Raw genomic sequence first — 22,399 nt, forward strand, 5'->3', positions numbered from 1 at the left:
GGGATCTTACTACTTGTGTCGCTGTTGCACAACAAGCAAAACGTGTGCGTAATGATGGCATCACAAATTTCCTTTTAATGAGATGCTCTCAACTTCCGAGCCTTGGTATTGCCTCATTAGGGCCACTTAGCTCAAGTCTCTGACAAGGCCGTCATCTGACGGAATAGAACCCTCCGTGGTAGCTCTCTTGATCAGTAGTTTGGCGATCATCAACATGGCGCCTGCATGTTTCGTTTCGTTTCGTTTCGTGTTGAGCTCTGGGCAGAGGTGTGCCGGAAGCTATTGGAGCGTGAAGCACAGAGCTTAAATGCCAAGGTCGCTCAAGATACCAATACATTTCTGCTATAAAGAGTACTAGTCAGAGGCTTAACCTTTTTGGTGGGCTCCAATGTTAGTAGCCGCCCAGCCATAATTCTTACAACCTTCATTACGACGAGACAGTTCAGTTAACCTCCATGATTAAGAATCAGAGAAATAGTTACGCAATTTAAGTGGTGATGGCTAGACCACACACCTTGTTGGTTGTATCGCAGGTTTCAGAAGTAGTCAAACTGCGCGCCATGATTGTGGTTGCGTCTCGTCAGCCAAGAAAATAGCACAATTTCAATGTTACACTTCTGAGCACGAATTCCGGCTTGAGGAAGATCGTCAACTAATCTTTCGGATTTCGCAAGGTTCACAACCTAGACCGCGTGTAAGTAAGCATCTTAGGGTATATTGTTAGCACTGTTTGCTATGCTGTGGACCTAGCCAGCACCAGAACAAATTAGAGAAAAACCAACATAGAATAAACACAGAGACATGCACCTTGCACCTACCCTTAGGTACCCGATAAAAATAAAAGGTACGCACCGGAATGGAAATTTCAAGGTATGCCTAGCCCGTCCGTGCCTGTCAAGATCTGGCTGGATATAGTGGCGCATTCAACATGTGGCGGTGCTTAGTAGTGGCTCATTCTCCAGCCTTGTTGCTGAGGCAGGAAAGGAGCTAAACGGCGACATTGACGCATTACCACCAACAGCAACGGAGCTATAGCTGCGACCCAGTATCAACGTCGCAACAACAATCCATCACCACCATACCCATAGCGATACATCGATTGGTCAACAACACTTGAGCCCTTTCTATATACGCCCATCATGAAGCCCGTCGTCAGCGCCTTTAACGCGTGGTCATGGTTCGCCAATTCCTTTGAACTGCCTTGACTTTGTCATGATGAAGCTAACATGAAACTTCCAGCACCGTTCTCTCCGTTTTCGCCATTGTTATCCTCAGCGCTCTCGCGGGCCTCTACCGAAGCAACCATGAAGAATTCACGGGCGGCGTAGATGATCCCGAAGATGGCAAGGCAGTTTCAGACACCATCTTCATCGCCGTCCTCGTCTATGTTGTACGTCCTTCCTCGATCAAACAGATTGGCTATCCGTAACCCGAACCCAATCCTGCATCTTACTGACAGTAATAGGCTTTCTTTGTCTTTTGTGGCTTCCAAGGATTCCTCCATACCCGAGAAAGCCGTCGAGGCGCGATTGCTCTGTAACAATACTACCGATCGGCGAGCAGAGCACGACACGGAACCTGGCGTCCTGGATATTTTTATTGATTTGAGTTTGGAATGGTATTGTGTTTGAAAGACGAACATTATAGTTGCATGGGCAAAAGAGAAGATCAGACGAGATGATGATCAAGACTACGCGTATACAGTCCATAGGCACGCTATGTACGGGATATTCTTTGGCTTAGACGGTTTATTCAGTTTTTCTTCCTGCTATTCATCTTGCATTGTAGCCTGCTGTCTTGTGTGGCTCAAATCATATTACTATGTGGGATGAGCCGGCCAGTGCTACGCATGTTCAAGCTTGGTTTGCTGTAGCTATGTTCGTTCGCTTGACCACCTTTTCGGTATCTCAACTGAAAGTGTCAATCCGCAAGTGCGCAGATGGGAGGGGAAGTAGATGCTCCACGACGCATCCGTACTTCGTGCAACAATGGGATTCCCTGGCGAGGAGCGTCGCCGGGACATCACGATTAGGCGACGGGCCGGCACAGTGGGGCCGCTCCGGACAGTGCCGAACGGATGAAAGGCGTCGGCGGCCGTCCGAAAGTCCCATTGTTTGCAGCTTTATACGTCACAGCAATCTCATCGACATTGGGTTTTTGAACAAGGTACCGCACATATGTGCCCCTCTTTTTAGAACAAGATCGTCATATTCGCGACAAGATAGCGAAAGGGTCATAACCATCGTGCCAGTGTCCGCTGGCATAAGCCAGCGTACGACCATTGGTCGATAGCTCAATCTTTCAGGCAACTGATAGAGGAGCACCCCCATCATGAAAAGCCAAACGCCAGATTAAAGAAAGAGCTGTCAGCACGGATGCGCATTCTTGCTTGGCTGGCCCCGTTATTGTGACGAAGAAATGTTCAACCCTGACTGTAGTGTCGTCATCGATCGATCTTCATCATGATTCGGATCGAATGCTCCGTGTGTTCTTGTGCGACGAGTATTAAAAAGAGGAGGTTCTTCCGAGTGATATAGAAAGAATTTTCAATTCCCTCCAGCTCGAGAAGTTCATTGTACAATTGACTATAATCCAGCCGCTAAAATGACGACTCAAAACTTCAAGAATGGTGAGTTCTCCCTTCCTACTTTCAACAATTCAACGATGTAGCAACTGACCAAGAAATAGAGAAGGATATCCCCGTCTCTCACCAGGAATTCCCTGGAACTGAGAGGGAGATGCCCGACCCCAAAGCCACTCGTGACGAAGTACCTGAGGCCGGCGGCAATTCGAGGACATACCAAGGCTCTGGAAAGCTCAAAGGCAAAAAGGCACTGATCACTGGAGGCGACAGTGGCATTGGTGCTGCTTCTGCTCTTCTGTTCGGTCGAGAGGGCGTTTCGGATATTGTCATCGCCTATTTACCAGAGGAAGAGAAGGATGCTCAGGACACCAAAAAGCAGGTTGAGAACGAGGGTGCCAAGGTCCATCTTATCTCTCTCGACCTCTCGAAGCAAGAGAACTGCAGGAAACTTGTTGACTTTGCCGTGGAGAAAATGAATAGAATTGACATTCTATTCAACAATGCAGCTTGTGAGTGTATCTGACAGTATCGAGTATATCGAGCATATCTGATAATCGATCTAGACCAGATGATGGTCCAGGATATCAAAGACCTCCCCGAGGAGCAATGGATCCATACCTTCAACATCAACATCCACTCCTTCTTCTATATCTCCAAATATGCCCTCCCTCACATGAAGGCCGGAGCAACTATTATCAACAATGCTTCCATCAACGCCTACATCGGTCGCCCTGATCTCCTCGATTACACATCCACAAAGGGTGCGATTGTTTCATTCACCCGCGGTCTCAGCAATCAATATGTCAGCAAGGGCATTCGTGTTAATGCTGTCGCTCCTGGACCCGGTACGTTAAGCTGATCTCACCAACGTGTGATACGACTAACAATACATAGTTTGGACACCTCTCATTCCCGCCACAATGGACGACGAAGCGCAGAAGCAGTTCACAAGCCCCATGGGACGACCTGCTCAGCCATCAGAGATTGCTACGTGCGTGGTCTTCCTGGCGTCGAGTGACAGCTCGTGTGTTAGTGGACAGACCATCCACTGCAATGGCGGTACCGTTGTGAATGGTTAAAATAGGGAGAAGATAGAACGATCGAGTAATGACACTAACGAAATATTAATCTAAGAATAAATATTGCATCTTTAGTTCCATTGCCCTGAAATGTATTTAAGTGTACAGTGCAGAACTTCAATAAGTTCCACTGTATCTAGTCCCTTTTGCGACGACTTCCCTCATATGTACCAATTCCACCTTGTGAATGACCCTTTAACAATGAATATGGTTCAAATTTCAGCTTCGTAGTTCCCATCTTACACTCTCATATCTCATTTCAGAGAATTTGTTGCTCAAGGTTACTTCCCCTTGTCCTCACCACTCTCAACAACCTGGCAGCCTTCAAGCTCAAGAGCTGACATGAGATGAGCAGCTCAAGACAACCACCAGTTTATTTCGAAGATACAGCTCGGCATGAGGCTCATAAACACACACACTCTTCAGCTTGAGTTTTATCCTGGTGGGTCACGTCGATATGCCATTCTATCCCACGTCTGGGGTGATGATGAAGTCACTTTCAAGGATGTTGATTCAAATGGTCCCGAGGAGGCCCTTCATCTTGAACGTTATAGCAAGCTACGCGAGAGCTGCAGAAAGGCACGCTCTTTTAATTTGGACTATTTATGGATAGATACTTGTTGTATCGATAAAAGTAGCAGTGCCGAACTTTCTGAAGCTATCAACTCGATGTTTCGTTGGTATGCTGAATCGACCATCTGCATCGCCTTTCTTGAGGATGTTCTCCCCTCAGAGTCTGAAGAGGAACGGAGAAAGACATTCATAAACAGCCGTTGGTTTACCAGAGGCTGGACACTTCAAGAGCTCATCGCACCGGGAAAGGTCATTTTCTATGGAAGAGACTGGCAGCGGTTGGGTAGCAGAGCTGAGCTCAAAGAAGACATAAAGAGTGCCACTGGGATTAATTATGAGCTTCTCGACGCAACACATCATATGGTGGAGATCAGGCAACGTCAGCTTAGTGAGTTTTCTGTCGCTCAGAAGATGTTCTGGGCTGCTGGACGCGAGACAACGAGGCCAGAAGACATTGCTTATTGCCTACTGGGTATATTCGATATTAACATGCCTTTGCTCTATGGGGAAGGTCAAGCTAAAGCTTTCAAGCGGCTACAAGAAGAGATTCTTAAATCTACCGATGATGAGTCAATTTTTGCTTGGCGGCAGCCTCGATATCGGGTCGAAGGGAAAACGTATTGGAGCCTTCTTGCAAACAGCCCTTCAGCTTTCGATCTCGGCCAGACCTCAAAAGATCTTAATGGCATGGTGCCTCAGAGATCCAAATACCTATCTCTTAGGTCAGGAAGTTCAATGTCTATGACAAACCGTGGACTGGATTTAGAGCTTCCATTAACGCCGTTCCCAATCGATACGTCTGGGACCATTTTCTTGGCCTTCTTGAACTGCGAGTTTCGAAGAGGCCAGACATCAATCAACCCGGCTATCCTCCTTCAGAGGGCAGCGTGGGACAGAAACTCACACTTTGTGCGGATTAGACCAGATATATTAGCGTTGTCCATGATGAACAGCATCATTCTTCCAGATGAACTCTTGAACATGATACGAAGTGGCCAAAAAGATGTTCTGCAGGAGGCCATCCCGCGACAGATCTTCGTGCCACACAGTACTCCGGACCTCCGATACTTGAAGGGTGTGATATTTCGCCCGGAGATGAAGGGCCTTGCAAAGGAGAGTAAGATGGTTGTCAGAGTGCGCTCACGATCACCAACATGGCAATATTTTGTCGATGCTCGAAGCGGTCCCTCCACTACGCCAGAGTCATATGAGATTAACTTTGACTTAGCACCTGGTCCCTCACTTGGGTCGTTACAAGCATCCATCGTTCTGGGAGTGTTGGAGCTTGACCTAGGAAGTTCAGATGCCAGGCAGTGCTTGGTCATGGGATTAGAGCCCTTGCCCCCAAACCCGTTTCAAACGATGCCTCTTTACTTTTCACCGTGGTACGCATTTGAAGAACAGACTTGGATTGCAAAGCAGGACTTTTCAAGAGTTTTGGACAAAACACAGCGAAGGCTGGAGTGGAGAGTTCCAGATATCGTGACGGCGAAAATTGGAATTGAGAGCAGGTATTCGAGTCTATTCTATAGTTTGACTTTGGAGATTGAGAACAGCCGGAAAGTCAATACCTGGTTTTGAGGATACATACCGACTTCTTTCGGGATTTCGCTTGTTAATACTATACAGGAACATCTGTCATTTCCAGCTCGGTGTGAACTGCTTCTGGCACCTCGAACGGCCTCTCCTTGAATATCAGATCCATACCCAGCAGTTCTTCGTCGGTGATGCCTGGCCGCTCATCGATCGCCCTCTTCAGCTCACGTGCCTTATCCGTGACATCCTCAATCTCAACAATCCATTCATTCGCCCACTGCTCACTTAAGGCTCCTGGAATGCCAATTTGAACACTCCTGTATGGCAGTACCTCTAGCTTCGCTGTCCTCTCAGGATCCCACTGAATCCTCACATCAACCGTCTTCTCACGCTTCTCGCCAGGGCTGAGCTTATGAGCGTGGCTTGATAGCACACCTCGCTCAAGGAGGGTGATGAAGTGCTCGTGTTTCATTCGCAAAGCCAAGATGCGCGATTGGCCAGGGTCTTTGTAAGAGTATCCGGAGCGGTACATCATCCATGCCCAACTGGGCTTGATCCACGTCATTCGACCTGATTTGAAATCTGGGGATGCATTGAGCTTCTGCGTATCTACAGCAGCTTTAGCAATGGATTCTTTGTAGGCTTGGTACACTGTTATAGTGGTGTCATTGTAATATGCACGAACTTGGCGATAGGGAGTGACTGAAATTGCTGTTGACATTATGGAAGGCGATTTAGGTGGATAATATCTGTTCGAGGATGATAAGGCATTCTATGGTGGCCACTCGAAGCATGAATAACACTGGCTTTATATCTCTAACATACTGCCTACGCCTACGCCGACGCCTTAAGTCTGGTGACTCCTTCGGTGAGGGGATTGATGGTGGTGGCTCAGCTCTCAGCTGATTGACATAAACCAGGGAAAACCACTATATTTAACTGTAATGACTCAACTTTCTATTACATTCTTCAGAGCTGGAATGGCCGAGTGGTCTAAGGCGGTGGTTTTAAGTTAATCTGTTTAACACCACTCTCGAAAGAGGCGGGAGTTCAAACCTCCCTTCCAGCAAAATTCACTTTTGCCCATTTTTACTCTCAGGAGTGCATCTTACCCTTGTGCCTCTAATTCTGTCCTTGTCTTTTTTATTGTCGTTGATGCAGCCTTGGGAAGTTCTGGAAGATCGTCGGATCACAGCTTGTCCGAAAGATTTGTAACTTACACTGAAGCATATCCCCTGTAACTATCGCGACGTCACAGGTACGCCCCCTGTCAACACACTGTAACCATAACCAAGCTCCCCAACGCAGTGCCTAAGCGCCCCACTTCATGGAACAGCTCCAAACAAGTGTGCGCCTGACCAAAAGCTGAGGCACTGGTTGCTGGAAGGAAGTCCTAGCTTGGAAGATGGAGAATGAGGGGTCCTGCCATGTGCTCCATCCAGCTTGCTGTAGTTACGCTTCGGCTCTGACTGCCTTACCTAGAGGCATCCATTGTTGAACTCCAAGAATCCGAAGACGCTGACCCGACAACATCGCCAACGACAACCCTTTTGTGGTAGTCGATCACCTGCGAAGCGATTTGTTATCAAAAAACCCTAAACTTTATTGACCTTATCGACGTCGACGACCACTGCTCTCCCAAGACACACGATACAGCTTAACCTTCGGTCGTAGAACAGCGAATGGGCACCATCTTGTCTTACACAAGTCAACATTTCGCCTTGGGCCCGATTCTCCAAAACAGCTACCTCGCCGTCGAACCTTCAGAAGCTTTGCATGTCTCCGCCGGAGCAGTCTACAACTTCATCTAGCCAGCCGGTCTTAGACGAGACGCTGTCTAACAAACCCAATGTCGAGTTGATGTCTGCTCAGGACCCTACGGCAGGGACGCCTGGAACCTCTGATAATCATAGCCATGGATCGAGCTCCAAGGACAAGACCGGAAAGGAGGACAGTTTGATCGATTTTGGTGATCAGGCAGCTGACGTTCCATCACACGAACATAAGGCTGACGCTGCTGAGCAAGGTCCCTCAGATATGCTCAAGGAAAAGCAAGCTGCCGATGATTCTCGAGCTCCCAGAGGTTACTTGAACACTCACGCCTCAACAGCGGGCAAAATCAAACCTATTGCATTACCCTCGTCGAACGATGCTACCACACAATACCTCACCGCCGAACCATCCACTTATGTTGACCCCACGCCTGCGACCCCAATAACCTCTCAGCCGCCTTCGCGGACCCCTTCAAATGCTGCGCGTTCCCATGTCTCTGGAGATTCTACCCCTCCTAAATCAGACGCAGAGTTTGATGAGAGACGATATGTCAGTGAAGATGAGCACGAAGGCGGTTCACAGTCCGAAATTCAGAGCATCATGGAGCAGTTTAGCGAGTTTGGTGGTGGCCCTGGTGAAGAAGAAGTCATGAGTCCCAGACTGGAGATTGCCTCGCCGATGCTAGGCCACCCCGTTCAGCATCCTCCTCGAAAGTCTAGTCTGGAACCTCTTGTGCCTACGCTCTCTGGTCAGATGCAGGGCCTACACATCTCCACGAGTTCCCCTCCAGCCGAGACCCCAAACAACACTGGGGTCGAGGATCTGGGGCCACCTGTCCCACCCAAGGATGGTGTTCACGGAACACCTCCACGTCCTAAAATAGAGCGGAACATGAGCGTTGCTTCTCCAAGCTCGCCAGCGCAGTCGCACCGACCGCCTCCTCCTGAGCCTGAGCCAGAGCCTACTCAACCCTTTGACTTCCATCGGTTTCTCGAGCAATTACGAAACAAGAAGGCAGATCCTGTGGCAAGGTACCTCAAGTCTTTCCTCTCTGAGTTTGGCAAACGGCAATGGATGGTGCATGAGCAAGTCAAGATTATAGGGGATTTTCTGGCCTTTATTGCAAACAAGATGGCACAATGCGAGGTCTGGAGGGATGTATCTGACGCGGAGTTCGATAATGCTCGTGAGGGAATGGAAAAGTTGGTCATGAACAGACTGTATACTCAGACATTTTCGCCTGCAATCCAAGCGCCCAAACCGATCCCCGGGGCGAAGCCGAAGCGCAAGGGCGGCGATATACCTCTTGGCCCCGGTAGGCGAGGCCAACACCAAGAGGATGTCGAGAGAGATGACATTGTTAGACAGAAGATGAGCATTTATGGCTGGGTGAAGGAAGAACATTTGGACATTCCGCCAGTCGGCGACAGTGGACGTCGGTTTTTGAAATTAGCCCAGCAAGGTCAGTTCAACATTACAGACTGTCGGTATTTACTAACGCGATCCAGAGCTGCTAAAAATAAAATCCTACAGAGCACCGCGAGACAAGATCATTTGTGTGTTGAACTGTTGCAAGGTGATCTTTGGTAAGACAGCTGAAAGGTTACAGTTGCATGGTTATATTGACGACTGACAGGTTTATTAAAACATAACAAGTCTGATTCTTCAGCTGACTCCTTCATGCCCCTCCTTATTTATGTTGTACTGCAATCAAATCCAGAGCACCTAGTGTCTAATGTGCAATACATCTTGCGCTTCAGGAACCAGGAAAAGCTCGGGGGTGAAGCAGGCTACTACTTGTCTTCGTTGGTATGTTGGTTTGCTCTTGAAGTAGTCACAACCTAACATATTATAGATGGGTGCTGTTCAGTTCATTGAAAATATGGACAGAACTACTCTAACGATTACTGACGAGGAGTTTGAGAAGCATGTGGAAGAGGCCGTGTCAGCAATTGCTGAAAAGCATGCTCAATCACCGCCAGTCACCCAACAGCCAGTATTCAACGAGAAGTCTGGGCCTCTTCCCGGAGAAACTTCTGCGCGTCCTTCTCTTGACGGACCACGCACTTCAACCTCGAATGACGAGTATACGGGCGAAGAGAAAGCTGCCATCACTGGTCTTCTCAAGACTATACAGAAACCTCTTTCCAGCATTGGGAGAATGTTCTCTGATGACCCTGGCCCTTCAATGGATCCCGGGCCTAGTAGTGCGCCTCGGACCCCGGCTCCACCGGAGCGTCTCAGCCGTGAGGAGCCTCGCGAACATCAACAAGTACCTTCAAAACATGCATTATCTGCAGAAGAGGCTGCCGCACGACAGGCGAGCGCTGAAGCGGCCGAGGCGCAGCGACTTTCCCGTGCAGAGCATGCAAATGTTGTCGAAACATTAGCAGGCATGTTCCCTGACCTGGACAAGGATGTCATAAGTGATGTGGTTTACGAGAAGGAGGGCAGGTAAGTGATCCTCAAATCGATCTCTTGGCTGAAGCTGACGTGTTTCTATAGGGTCGGCCTAGCTGTTGATGCGTGTCTCGCCCTTTCAACATAATGCATCTGAGGAGAAGATAAATAATTATTGGAGCTAAGAAGCTGCCTCTGCTCCTTTTAATTGGCCTTAAAGCATCGCGGTGCGATTTCAGGTTGTGACAACCGCCATGGTTTCCACTGGCAGCAGGATAGAACAGAAATACCATCATCCTTTTTTTTTCCAATGAGGTTCGGTGTCCCACCGCGTCCTATTATAGATGGATGTTGATAATCTCGCTGAGCTTAAAAGGATCAGCACCGAGCGTTATGCATACCACGTTGCAGCCGTAGTGACAGCTTATCTCAGATCTCGTCGATCACACTTCCAAGCATCCGGCAAACTCAATATTCCTGGCAGAATTTATGTGCCTGTAAGATCTGCATCAATAGTTCCTGTACCAGAGCTAAACCACCTAATCAGGCTTTTTTTTTTAGCTCGTTTACATTTCGAAAAGACCTCACCAATGACTTATTTTTCAGCTCGTTGGTTGCATTCTATGAATCAACTGCTTCTATGTGCAGCTCATTATCTTATAGGCTTAAATGCCTGCCTTTTTGCAGCTCGCACGATCCTTCAATCCCGTAGGGCAGAAAGCACGGCCTAATATTAACTAACGACATTGACTCAGGCCGTTTCAGCTTTTTCACGTACAACTTATGTGATCCTTGCACTTGAGTCACATCATCGATTCACTGGCCCCTCCAACGCTTATAAGAAGAAAATCCTCCTCAAAGCCTCTCAAGCTCTTCTTTGGGAATCGGCTCTCTAGGACACACTCCACTAATTATGCCTCGAAAGCTAGTGACAGTCCGCCATGTCTTGGCTATAACAACCATCCCGAGGGCAGACCGTATTGCGGCTGCCACTGTCGACGGTTGGACGTGCGTCGTTCCCACCAACGTCTTTAAAGCCGGGGATCGCGCTGTATTCTTCGAAATAGACTCGCTTCTACCGGCCACGGACCCGCCATTTGCTCCTCTGGCGCCGAAGATCATCAGGCCGGGCGGCCCCACTTCCGCACCGGATATCCGGGTCCAGACTATCCAGATTCGGGGCGTGTTGTCGCAGGGGCTTCTATTGCCTTTGGCCGACTTTTCGGAAATAGTTGCTAAATTGGATGGAATTCCATCAGACAAGCTACGGGACATCTCATTTGAGGACATTCTCAAAGTGAGGAAATTCGAGAAGCCTGCCATACCACTTCACCAGACTTCAACGTCAGACGCACCTCTGCCTGAATATCCTGACTTTATACCACGAACAAATCAGGAGCGCGTGCAGAACCTCACAGATGTATTCAGTGAGCATGGTACTGAGATATTTGAGGAGTCGACCAAGATGGACGGCTCATCCATGACAGTCTTTTACCTCAACGACGGCAACCCTCTCGCCAACACAGTACCTAACGAGACGAGACATGACGGCGTGGCAGTTTGCTCGCGGAATCGTATTCTGGTGGAGAATCATCCGCGAAGCCCGCCTGTCTTTTACGCCACCGCGCGGGCACTCAACCTCCACGAGACACTGCCCAAGATCGGGCGTAACATAGCTCTACAGGGTGAACTTTGCGGGTCGAGCATACAGAGTAATTTTGAAGGATTTCCTAAGGGAACACATTGCTTTTTTCTCTTCGCAGTGTATGATATTGATGAGCAGCGATACCTACCACCAAGGGAGGTGTATAAGAGGTGGGCACCACTACTGGGCGTTGAGCACGTACCTGTCCATGGATACTGGCCGCTGAACCAGATGGGTTCGCAGATCACAGATCTAGTTGATCGAGCGGAAGGGAGGGGAATAAATGGGCGGAAGAGGGAGGGGATTGTGTTCAAGCGCGAGGATGGGCAGTTCAGCTTCAAGGCGATATCCAACTCTTACCTGCTCACACATGGAGAGTAGTGAAGGACGAAGGGGGAGCGTTGTTATGTTGCATTGAATTTACGAAGAATACAATTGAGAGTGCTGTTTGCATAGTTAAAAGGTTCTATTGACAAAAATGAATGATTTGATGCGCTTCCGTAGTAAACAAAGTCTTTCGCTGTAAACCTCGAGTACTTTTGTACTCCGTCTCCAAAATGTAAGCGTGAGATACCCAAGCTTTGATAGTCTTTTTCTTTTTGTACAACTAGCCAAAGATCATATCGAATAGATAAGGGCCAGATGGCGTTAGCTGTACAAGCATATCCGAGTATGCTAGGTAAACCGCATTATGGACAGTGAGACTCAACCGTTGCCAGCTGTTCCTCAAAATCCTCTATAACCGCCTCCATTTCCATACCCATATGTTTGTTGCCTGTTGAGAGGGCTGTAGCCGGTATCTCCAGAGTCGTATCTTCCCATGCCCACTGGACTTGGGTCTCGGTTGGTCCACGCTACGGGTGCGGCGTTGTCCATCAGATACTGAGAGTCGTTGTTGTGCTCCATGTTGGTGAGGTTTCGTTGCATAGGGGGGCTCGAAGACAGGTAGTTCGGTGGTGGTTGTTGATATCCCGACTCAGCGTCCCTGTATTGGTCAGGGTACATGGATCGGCCCGAGACCTTTTCTTGAGGAGCAGGCATGGCGAACATGGAGATGTTGTTGTTGTCCTTGCGGTCAAGGAGCAGAGAATTCCGGGCATCCAGAGGTGTGAGAGTGTCCATATCACGCTTGGCTTTCTCTGCAAGATCTGTCAGTGTATGCCTCAATGGCTTATGCTTTTCAAATCAACTTACCCATCTCCTTTCTTCGCTTGCGGTGTGGGTTCTCCTTGACGAGAACATTGATCGCGTTCCAAATGATGAGGATGACCAAGAGACCAGTCAGAGCAGACTGGACTGCAATGAGGACTACACCAGCGATTGTCTTGCTGTCCTGGGGAATCTTGAGCTCATGAACAAAGACAAGAATGAGAGCAACAGACAGGACGCGAACCGTCTGGATGGCGATACCAATGATGTTGCTAGACTTTCGCTCGAAAGGTCGAGTCCAGACGAGGAGGCACAAGAAAATGGACTCAACGACGAGCTGAGCAATGGTCTGAGCCATGCCATTGCCATCGCCAACAGCGAGAGTGCAGCCCTTGGCAAAGAGATAGACTATTGTGGGGATGAAGATCCACCAGTAGTCTTTCTTGTAGGACTCATAGAAAAGAGAGTACTTGACCCAAATCTCCTTGTCGTTGTACAAGGCATCAGCGTTGCCCTCAGTGCTCTTCAGTTTCTTGACTGTACTGAAGATTTTCCAAGTAAACCAAGCGAGGATAGCTGTAAAGATTGCAAGCGTGACACCAGCTAATAGCTGTGCGACCCATGAGTCACCCACTGTGAACTGAAACACACAATACAATACCCAGATACCGTAGAGGACGAGAATTAGGTGGGTGATGGTTCGGGCAATGGAACCCCAGTAATGCTCACGGAATCCAGATAAAGATTGCGGAAAGCTGCCAAACAGAGCCCAGAATTCGAGGATGGCCTTGACGAGAAGAATACTGACAATGATGGTCGCGATGATGATGGCGACAACGAGCAGAACCGTCATGAAAGTGTTGGACTTGGGAACACTATACTGCTGAACGTAGGCCGAGATTCCAGCAACCGAGAGGGTCTGGTTCTTGAGGCTTTGCCCACCTTCAGTCTCCGACGCATCTCCCACTGAAGTCTCAACGCCACGGATGGCCAGGTTGGCCAAGGACTCAAAGGTGTTGAAAGCGCGCTTAACCTTATAAGAGTGATCCTCGGGAGGGCTAGTAGAGTTATCGGAGAAGACCAGTGTAGCATTTCTGAGCACGTCGAAGCTGTCGTTGGTGAGATCACCTCCGGTCATGTTACGGAAGTTATCGATAGACTTCTGTAGTGACTCCCATGGGATGATGCCGGCTGAGAAGCCGAAGTTCTTGACAAAGCTGCGGTAGACAGGGGGGTAGTCCACTGAAAGCATGCCATTCATGGCCATACCCTGAAACCATCCGAGAGTCTCGGCAAAGCTTGGACTAGGAGCACCGCCATGTCCAGCGCCCGCAGTACCACTAAGGGCGGACGAAGCTGCGGATGCACCCGAGACGAGAAGGGCGGCGCCAACAACACCGACAGAAAGATAAGTGACTGCGGGAACCGAGGCCGTCTTTCCATTGCCGACCTGAGCCTGGAAACACGCAACCTGCTCTTCGGGATTGTCGACTGACATGAGTCGGAGAGTTGCTTGAGCTGAGATATCAGGAACCTGGAAAGCAATGGAAGGAACTTTGTTGGCCCACTCCGAGTCTATCTTTTGACTTCCAGCGGCAGCGAAATGCTTGTCGGGGAGAGGGCAGAGCTGTGGGATGGGAGTGTCTTTGCTGCAGGGGTTGATTGAATTCTCGTAGACCTTGCGGCCATATGCGTTGACTTCGAGGATGGCCGAGACATTTCGCTGCTTGTCACTGGTGCCTGCAACATCGAAAGTAACAGTTTGTTTGTCGTTGTCGTAACTAATATCCAACTTGTCAATGCTGATACCGGGCTCTGAACCGCAGTCAGCAACACCAGATGTCTTGAGAATGTTGTCACCAAGAACCCCGGTGACAAGGGTCGCGGCCGTTACGGCCACCTTCCAGGCACTCCAGTTAGAGTGAAGGCGGATCATATTGAGTGTATGTCGTGCAAGATGATACTACAGAAATACGGGAAATTCGTGGCTCGTTCGGGATTGATCGAGGAATCAGCTTGAAGTTTCTTTCGTGAATAGGTATGCCGATATATCCAAAGACGGATGGGATATAGAGTAGAAAAGACCGAGGAATAGTTGGAATTCGTTTGACGGAGCAAGACTTTAAGGAATGGTATCAAGAGACGACGAATGAAATATGAGGATAGAAAAGCAATATGGAAAAAAGAGAACAATGAATGTCCGAGATCAAAAAGATATCTCAAAGGTGTCGGCAAAGCAGTGCAAGCACGCGCACAGAAGTAGGCCGAGGATCAACCTGGAAAGAAGAGAAGATAAGGGGCAACGAATTGCCTGAAAACCCGTGAATGTCCAACGTGCCGGCGTTAAAGTCGTTCGAGGGTGTTTCGTGTCGTGAGACCAGAGCCTGTTTTGGAGACGTGATGAGGTCGTCGTCGAGTCTAATTTTGGTGGTTGTGTGTAGTTGGCTTGGTGGTTTCCTGTCTATGTGACGCTGAAATGAGAGGCTAGTAGTCGACAATGCCGCAAGGGAAGCAGCATGTCCTTGTACGGACGGCAAAATCAGATAGTTGACAAAACAATACAATAGAGAGTGTGAGAGAGTTGGAAAGAAAAACAGAGACGCTTCTTGTTTATTCGAGGTTATAACGCAACAAACAGAGAGATATGAGACGATGAGAGTAGGAAGAGGGAGAAGAGGGAAGGACTAGATTCAAAAGTCAACAGGGAGACGAGTACAGTAAAAGGCAAAGATGCGAGCAAAAAAAAGAGGAGAAAGCCCCAAGAGGAGAAAGGATGAACGAGACGAGCAAGGAAGCCAAGGAGATGCAAGGTTTGGAGTGGAAAAGAAGGGGGTGACGAGGTTGAAGCGACGCCCTGGACCACGGCTTCCAGATGGTACCTATTGGGGGAGAAAGTGCTCTACAGAGCCTCACGCCAGGAGTCTATCCAGCTCTTTAGCGTCCAGGGTCCCCTCCAAAGTCCCCAAATCACAATCCTCAGTGGGCAATTTGAATCATCCATGAGACGGATCCCATCCACTTCCTCTTCCATCGGCCCATACACTGAAAAGAAGCTGAACCCCTGAGACCGCCATGCCCAGGGGCCAGGGGGGTATTTTGGTGGTTCGTCGACGGCTTGACCAATCACGGACAATTAACGGAGGCCAAGCTTGTTGCTGCAGGGGTTTCCCTCGCGGGTGGCTGACCAGTCTCGGGCCAAGCTAACGTCAACCCCAGCTTCTTCTGAAACCAGCCAGTTGAGGTCGAAAAACTTGGTTGATGAGAACTGGTTTGTGTATGTACGAAAATGCGTATGAATATGCATCCATCGTGTGTCTAGAAGCAAAATCGTGTAATGAGGAGTTTTCACAGCTCTTGGGGCAGTTCTTGGACTGAATCACTGAGGATGATGAGCTGAGAACTAATAATAGAGGTACTACCTAGGTAGGTAGGTAGGTAGTCAAATATCTCCACCATCGTCAGCCTCCTATACATACACATACACAAACAGACCACAACAGAACACAATTATCACTGCTGATCCATAAACACCTCCTACTATCTCGCGGCTCAGCAGACAAAGATCGATCATTTACTAGACTGGACCCAATATTTGCATAACCAACAATCACAGTGGACACCCTTTGATTCTTCTGGCCAGGATTTGTTATTAACCATCTCATATCATGACTGTCCAAGCTTCATGTCCTCACTGACTACTCTGTATGCACAAGTGTGTACAAAGTGCAAGGCATAGCCTGCGTTCTACAAACGTTAAACAATCCATCGCTTCACCCTTCATCCGCTCAGCTCTGCAGGTGTGACTTTCCACACAAATCACGTCTCAGAGTGTCCCGTGGCTAAGGGACACTACGTTTTATGTATTGACTAACACACGACCCAAAACTCAATCGTCTCGTAAAATGTCATCACTAACTCAGGTCACACGAAGCAGAAAGTTTACACAATCTTGAATTCATGATCGTCGTCACTAATTCACAAGTTCAAAGACGGTGACCTTTTAGCAAGAAGCATTGACCTCAATCTGCTACTCCATGGATCTTTGATGAACCACCAATATAGCCTCCCCAGCGCAATCACCGCCAAGTTATTACATTTCTATACCATAGATAGAAACAGCTTCCCATAATCTAACAAGCCTAATCCATCGTTTTCCTGCCGAGCCTGGATCTTTCACGCGACCAGGCCATTGCAAATCTCGGTAATCCGAGTATCCCAGCTACTAGCATTGAATCCCTGACGATGGCAATTGCTTCCCATCAAGCGGCGCAATAAATTAAATTAAGAGAGAAACAAAAGATAAGGGAATCAAGCTCATCAAGGAACAGTACGGAGCGAAAGGGCGGTAAATTGGATTCTCGAATCCTCCTTGTCCTATTGCCGTGGAAATGAGAAGCATCTTGACGCCATCAATCTCAAACACTTAGTGCATTATAACATGTACCGATATCCATCTATGGTGCTCGACTATTATTCAAGATTCTCCACATCATGTGTTGGCCCTTGATCCCCCAAGCCACGTTCCTCGGCACCCTGCACTCCTTTTTGAATCCAAAAGCTTAGCTTTGCACTCGCTCCATCTTTTACCCTGCTGGATGCGGACTACCAGACCCAGGGACTCGTAAGCACTTTGCTCACGCGAAGGGCGGCCTCCGCTGAGCCTCCATCTTGACCAAGAAAGATGCATATATCTGGTATATTTAGAAATGCCAAGATGCAGATCAGAGACGTTAGAGAGACTATTTGCATTCATAAGTGCTGTATCCAGACGCCGCGTCCTGTTCCAATCCCTCCCTCCCTCCCCTCCCTTCTCTTCTTATTTCATAATACCGCAATATCGGTCACTCCACTCCAGCACATCCATCCTTCAACACAACACCGTGGACCAAACAGCAAGCCCTACCTAGTCTATTCATTCAGGAAGAACAAAAAAAGAAACAAGGCTATCGCCTGCAAAACAAATTCGTTGCCGTGAGAATCATCATGGTATCCAAAAACACATTTTCTCATCCTCCCCTTTTTCAGTCATAATTGAACAAGACAGTGTGCCATGTGTGTGTGTGTGGCTTCGAGAACACAAAGCGCCTTCATAAATAGGAATAGGTATCCAAACTGCCGGCACAGTGGCCGTTCTTACTGGTATCCAGCCATGCGTCTATCACCCCACATACCGTTACCATTGTTGGCATTCAGATTTGGAGAGTGAGAGTAAGGAGACATGGATCCTTGTCCACTGAAAGGACTCCCATTTCCACTCGAAGGGTCTGTAATCCCATCATACACCATCGGTCCCATTTGTCCCATGGGCATTGCATGGCTTTGAAGCCCTAGGGGGTTCATTTGATTATATGTCTCCAGCCCACTATTTGGCATCATAAAGGCATTTTGCTGGTAGCCAGCACTGCTCGCAACCATTTCCTGCATGGGTGCAGTATTAAAGCTCTGGTTGTTCATCGGATGCATTCCCATCTCTGCGTGTGTCGAGGGAAAGTTATGGGGAGCGTTGCTGGCGTTGGTATACTGGTCAGTGTAGAATCCTTGCTGCTGCTGTTGGTGGTGGTAGGCCTCCGTTGGCATCACAGGATACGCCATTTGGTTCTGGTTGTGGTTCTGATAGATCTGTGGAGTTGCCTGCGGAATCTGCTGGTGTTGTCCCCCCACGGGATACTGCGTCGGCATATTAGTCTGAATAGGCGTGGTCAATATGTTGCGTGGCGGAGGGTCCTGCACTGGGCTAATAACGGTGTCTGCGCTCAGTTCACTGGCTTTTGCATCTACCAGTCGGAGTACGGGCAATGATATTTGCTCCATATGCTTGGCCAGATGGACCGTCAATTTCTTCCATGTCGGGAATGTCTTTCCACAGAAACGGCACGGCTCATCGTGTGGCTTCTTCGTAGTCTCGTGGTGACACTGTTCAACCTTTTGCCATGTCGGCTCAGAGCCGCCCGCCTTCTTGACGGCAGCTTTGCTCTTGACCTTTGGCTCAGGGTACTTGTGCTCTCGAACAAGATGCTGAAGGAAATTATCACGACGATAACACTGGTGATGACAGGCTTCAACATCGCAAGTCCACCACTCAAGCTGCCTGTGTCCTTCGTTTTCGTGTCGTACCCAATCGGCTTTGCGTTTGAACATCTTTGGTCCGGGACATTTGTCCCAAGTGCAAGTAAAAGGCTGAACATCTTCATGGACGTGTTTAGTCCAGTCAGATGGTTTCATGAACTTCTTGGCAGCGAAGCAAAGCCGGCACTCAAACTCAGCTGGAAGGTGAGAAGTTGGGGGCATTGGAATATCTTGGGGGAAGCTCTCGGTATTGATAGCACCTTCAACTGGAGAACCATCCTCATCATCGTTTGGTGACGAAAGAGGATCTAGCTCTCGTACGTTCTTGTTCTGGTCCAACAAGGTAGCAGAGCCGCCTCTAGAGACGCACATTATTCCAGAGTTGCATGCAGCACCGAGGCCGATATGAGCAACCTTGTTCTTCAATAAGTATTTGTATCGCTGAACCTGGTGGTATGCGATGCGGTCAACCAGAAAAGTGTTAGAAGTCGCCAGGCCAGGGTTCAGGTCAATGATGTGTTGCTGGAACCCTTCGAGATTGGGAGTGATGTTGTCAATGACGTTGGGGTTCGTCCTCATATCAGCTTCATCGCTGAAATCGTCGTCGTCGTCATCATCATCATCCAAGTCGGCATGTTTTGCTTTGGCTAGGGCTGCTACAGGTGGGCCTCCCGTCTCACGCTTCCACATCGATACGAGAGTGGGATGGCTTTCTGTCTGCATGCCAACCGGGGTGGCTTTAGGAAGCTCGGATTTGCTTCGGGGGCGACGTATCGACTTTTTCACGGAAAGGCCACTAAAGGGGCTCTTGGGTGATGTAATAGAACCTCCAGGGGTACCGCTGCCACTAACAGAGCCGCTTCGAGCATGCGTAGTTCCAATGGATGCAATATTGCTCCCCATGGAAGCAATCGCTGTGTTGATAGAAGGCATGGGCTTCTTGCCCCAGCTACCTATGCGGTTTGGTGGTGCAAGGTGAGAGACGCTGTCTCCTCGCTTGGAAATACTATCACGCTTCGAGTCTTGGCTCCCTCTACCTTCACTGCTTGGTAAGCTCTCCTCGTCGTTACCACTGCTGAGAGTACGCTTGAGACGAGACGCGCTGGGTCGCCGCACCAGTCCTCGAAGATCTCTTAGGAGGCTTCCCGGTTTGCTTGACCTGCTCTCTCGACTGCTTGAGAGCTTCTTCAGAATGCCACCACTGGTGCCGTCGGTCATATCAAGATCGAAGACACTAGGGAGACTTCGCCGACGGGTTCCCCACGTTGCTGCTCTCGAAAGAATAGAATCAGTATCACGATACATTCTCTCGAATCTCTCCATGGCAGCAGCTGACGACTCAGGTTGATTTCTTCCCGGCTCTCCACGGCTGATACCAGGGAACATAGGTGCGTCCGCCCAGTTACGGTTAGCAGCAATGATGTCGCGGTCTTGTTGGTTCATTTCGCCCTGGTCACGGTAGTAGGTCTGGCCGGGAACGAACTTATTCTCAGTCTCCCGGCCAAATGGAATCACACGGTCGTGTGGATCGTCTCGTTGGCTGTCCAGTTCGTTGATTTGGTCTCGTGAGTTGTCGTCTGGCTTCACTGAGAGGTCGTTCATCTTGTCGGCCAGCCAATCACCCACCATCTCTTTACGTTCGTCGTCATCTCGACGAGTTGCGAGCTCATTGATGCTTGGCACTTCATCAGAGGGGCGGCTGTTGGGGTCAAGACCAGATTGGCCTGTTAACGGGTTCTGCTGCCATCTGCCAGCAGAGTCACGGGCAGATGAGTTGTCTCCGGAAGATATCAAATCTCCGGCATATTCAAAACCTCCGCGAACTGTGGTGGGGCTGTCTTCAAAACTGCGCTCAACAGAGGTATGAACGGGAGTCTCATCATGGTTGCCCCACATGGAGACAGTAACACGAGGGCTCGTCATGGTAGCGATACCTGGTGCAAGCCCGTCCTCACTAGATTGGCAGCTACTACTGTGACTTGGCGTCAACTCAGACGTTTGTGTGTTAATTGGGTGAGGGTTGAATCGTTTTTGAATCTCTTGGGGCGAGATACAATTGGGGAGTGCTGATGGTGCAGATCCTTTGATAGCGTATGAGAGATCACCCTGAGGTGGTGTAGCATGAACAGATGCCGTCTGCTCGGGCGTCAATGGATAGGTGCCAGAGTCCACGTCTTTATCTGGCATAAGGCCTGGAGTAAAGGACTGGTCCAGTCCATTCAAGTCCTGTTCTAGGAAGTTGGGAGCACCTCCATCAGCGTTGAAGTCGGCACCAAAGAAAGGGTCGTCGTCTAAGTCGCTGAAGTCACTTGCTTGGTAGTGACTCAAGCTTGAGGTGGAATCGGGTGTCTCGAGGTAGTTGATAGGGGAGAGTGAGTCGCTATCCACACGCGACAGTGTGGTAGGAAGTTGATTCGAGTTGAAGGCTGAGGTTGGTGCTTGCTGGTTCGAGGTAGGGAAGGGTTGATTATCCTTGTCATGAAGACTGGAAGGTGGTACATCAAATGTCGAAGCCATGGTTGCGATCAAGTGCAGGGAGGAGCTGAAGTATATATGCAACAGGTGGACCTTGCTTGACTGGGCGAGCTCCCGGAGTCAGATCACAGGCTAGCGAACATAGCCTTCGAGGTGATACAGCAATGGAGTGAAGTGGATCGGCTCAAGTGCAGAGGAACAATCGGAGCTACAGAAGAAATGCCGGTGAGATCCCAGGGGTCGTTACGCCTCATGAGAAGTGGAAAACAGAGTCGATCGGGAGATTTGAGAACAAGGAGCGAAGGGTTGCAGTGTAGTATCCCTTGATCAAGAATTGTGAAAGAGAAGAGAGAGGAGGGGGAGAGGGCTGAAGTTGGAACGCGGCGTCGCGCGCGAAAGCGGATCAAAGAGCGCTTAGGGGTGCCTGCTTAGTACCGCAGCTAAAAAAGCACAGCACCTAACTACTCAGTATGCCAGATGCTATAGTTAGCCCAGTGTATCGAATGCGACAAGCAACAGCTCCAGAGTTCAGGTATCGAATGCGAAAGATGTAGTAGTAAGATCGACGTGGGATTGTGGTGTGCGGATCAAGGCAGGACTGAAGTGGTCAACTGTCCAAAACGGGGCAGCTTCGCGCTTTGCTGATTAACTAGATGCAAGCAAGGTGTGCTACTGTAAGCTGTTGGTTGTGATATGATAGCGGGAGGGGTTCGCGATTGAAATGGAGACAAAATGGTACAGCCAAGTTGGCGGCCGTCCAGGGGCAGGTCAAAGTGCAGCCAAAGGCAGACCGGAGGGCAGACAAGTACAGATTGTGGCAGAACCCTACAGAAGTGAGGTTTGATCAGTTCAGTCTTGGGTTAAGGGAAATCCAGACGAAGGCGGTAAGATCGTACGGTAGTTAGTTGGTACAACAGATACATGTAGTCTAGGGTCCAGAACAGAACGAGGGGCGTTTTATGCGCAGGCGTGACATACAGTACAGCCTGGACCTGGTTCCTAGTCCCCAGTCTAGCCAGTCTCTTTAATCTGGCGCTTGTGTGATGCATTTGTTGGAGGAGGAGGATGTGGAGTGGAGGAGCGCCCAGCTGCAGGGTTGCGGATGGAGACTCGTTCGCC

General features: G+C 49.2%; 8 protein-coding genes and 1 non-coding gene across 9 annotated transcripts; 6 read left to right on the top strand and 3 right to left on the bottom strand.

Moving 5' to 3' along the window:
• Positions 1 to 1,139: 1,139 nt before the first annotated feature.
• Positions 1,140 to 1,540, top strand: FMAN_01011 (uncharacterized protein; the record flags this gene model as incomplete). The annotated part of the gene is made up of 3 exons (XM_041829953.1): positions 1,140 to 1,177; positions 1,240 to 1,390; positions 1,466 to 1,540. 3 exons carry the CDS (start codon positions 1,140 to 1,142, stop codon positions 1,538 to 1,540), a joined length of 264 nt encoding a protein of 87 aa, XP_041676345.1.
• A 1,064-nt stretch (positions 1,541 to 2,604) lies between these two features.
• FMAN_01012 (uncharacterized protein) lies at positions 2,605 to 3,663 on the top strand (the record flags this gene model as incomplete). Its single annotated transcript, XM_041829964.1, has 4 exons — positions 2,605 to 2,629; positions 2,689 to 3,093; positions 3,148 to 3,429; positions 3,479 to 3,663. The coding sequence occupies 4 exons, from the start codon at positions 2,605 to 2,607 to the stop codon at positions 3,661 to 3,663; spliced, it is 897 nt and encodes a 298-aa protein (XP_041676346.1).
• Positions 3,664 to 4,059: 396 nt separating this feature from the next.
• FMAN_01013 (uncharacterized protein) lies at positions 4,060 to 5,817 on the top strand (the record flags this gene model as incomplete). The annotated part of the gene is made up of 1 exon (XM_041829975.1): positions 4,060 to 5,817. One exon carries the CDS (start codon positions 4,060 to 4,062, stop codon positions 5,815 to 5,817), a length of 1,758 nt encoding a protein of 585 aa, XP_041676347.1.
• A 40-nt stretch (positions 5,818 to 5,857) lies between these two features.
• Positions 5,858 to 6,493, bottom strand: FMAN_01014 (uncharacterized protein; the record flags this gene model as incomplete). Its single annotated transcript, XM_041829986.1, has 1 exon — positions 5,858 to 6,493. The coding sequence occupies one exon, from the start codon at positions 6,491 to 6,493 to the stop codon at positions 5,858 to 5,860; it is 636 nt and encodes a 211-aa protein (XP_041676348.1).
• Positions 6,494 to 6,746: 253 nt separating this feature from the next.
• Positions 6,747 to 6,841, top strand: tRNA. The gene is given in 2 exon segments: positions 6,747 to 6,784; positions 6,798 to 6,841. It is a non-coding gene; the product is annotated as a tRNA-Leu (tRNA).
• A 791-nt stretch (positions 6,842 to 7,632) lies between these two features.
• FMAN_01015 (uncharacterized protein) lies at positions 7,633 to 10,093 on the top strand (the record flags this gene model as incomplete). Its single annotated transcript, XM_041829997.1, has 5 exons — positions 7,633 to 9,007; positions 9,054 to 9,131; positions 9,182 to 9,354; positions 9,401 to 9,999; positions 10,051 to 10,093. The coding sequence occupies 5 exons, from the start codon at positions 7,633 to 7,635 to the stop codon at positions 10,091 to 10,093; spliced, it is 2,268 nt and encodes a 755-aa protein (XP_041676349.1).
• A 765-nt stretch (positions 10,094 to 10,858) lies between these two features.
• Positions 10,859 to 11,971, top strand: FMAN_16015 (uncharacterized protein; the record flags this gene model as incomplete). The annotated part of the gene is made up of 1 exon (XM_041830008.1): positions 10,859 to 11,971. One exon carries the CDS (start codon positions 10,859 to 10,861, stop codon positions 11,969 to 11,971), a length of 1,113 nt encoding a protein of 370 aa, XP_041676350.1.
• Positions 11,972 to 12,316: 345 nt separating this feature from the next.
• On the bottom strand, positions 12,317 to 14,675 carry FMAN_01016 (uncharacterized protein; the record flags this gene model as incomplete). Its single annotated transcript, XM_041830019.1, has 2 exons — positions 12,317 to 12,729; positions 12,785 to 14,675. The coding sequence occupies 2 exons, from the start codon at positions 14,673 to 14,675 to the stop codon at positions 12,317 to 12,319; spliced, it is 2,304 nt and encodes a 767-aa protein (XP_041676351.1).
• A 3,197-nt stretch (positions 14,676 to 17,872) lies between these two features.
• Positions 17,873 to 21,322, bottom strand: FMAN_01017 (uncharacterized protein; the record flags this gene model as incomplete). The annotated part of the gene is made up of 1 exon (XM_041830030.1): positions 17,873 to 21,322. One exon carries the CDS (start codon positions 21,320 to 21,322, stop codon positions 17,873 to 17,875), a length of 3,450 nt encoding a protein of 1,149 aa, XP_041676352.1.
• Positions 21,323 to 22,399: the final 1,077 nt, after the last annotated feature.

Source organism: Fusarium mangiferae (genome assembly GCF_900044065.1).
Source record: "Fusarium mangiferae strain MRC7560 genome assembly, contig: FMAN_scaffold001, whole genome shotgun sequence".
Lineage (NCBI taxonomy): Eukaryota > Fungi > Ascomycota > Sordariomycetes > Hypocreales > Nectriaceae > Fusarium > Fusarium mangiferae.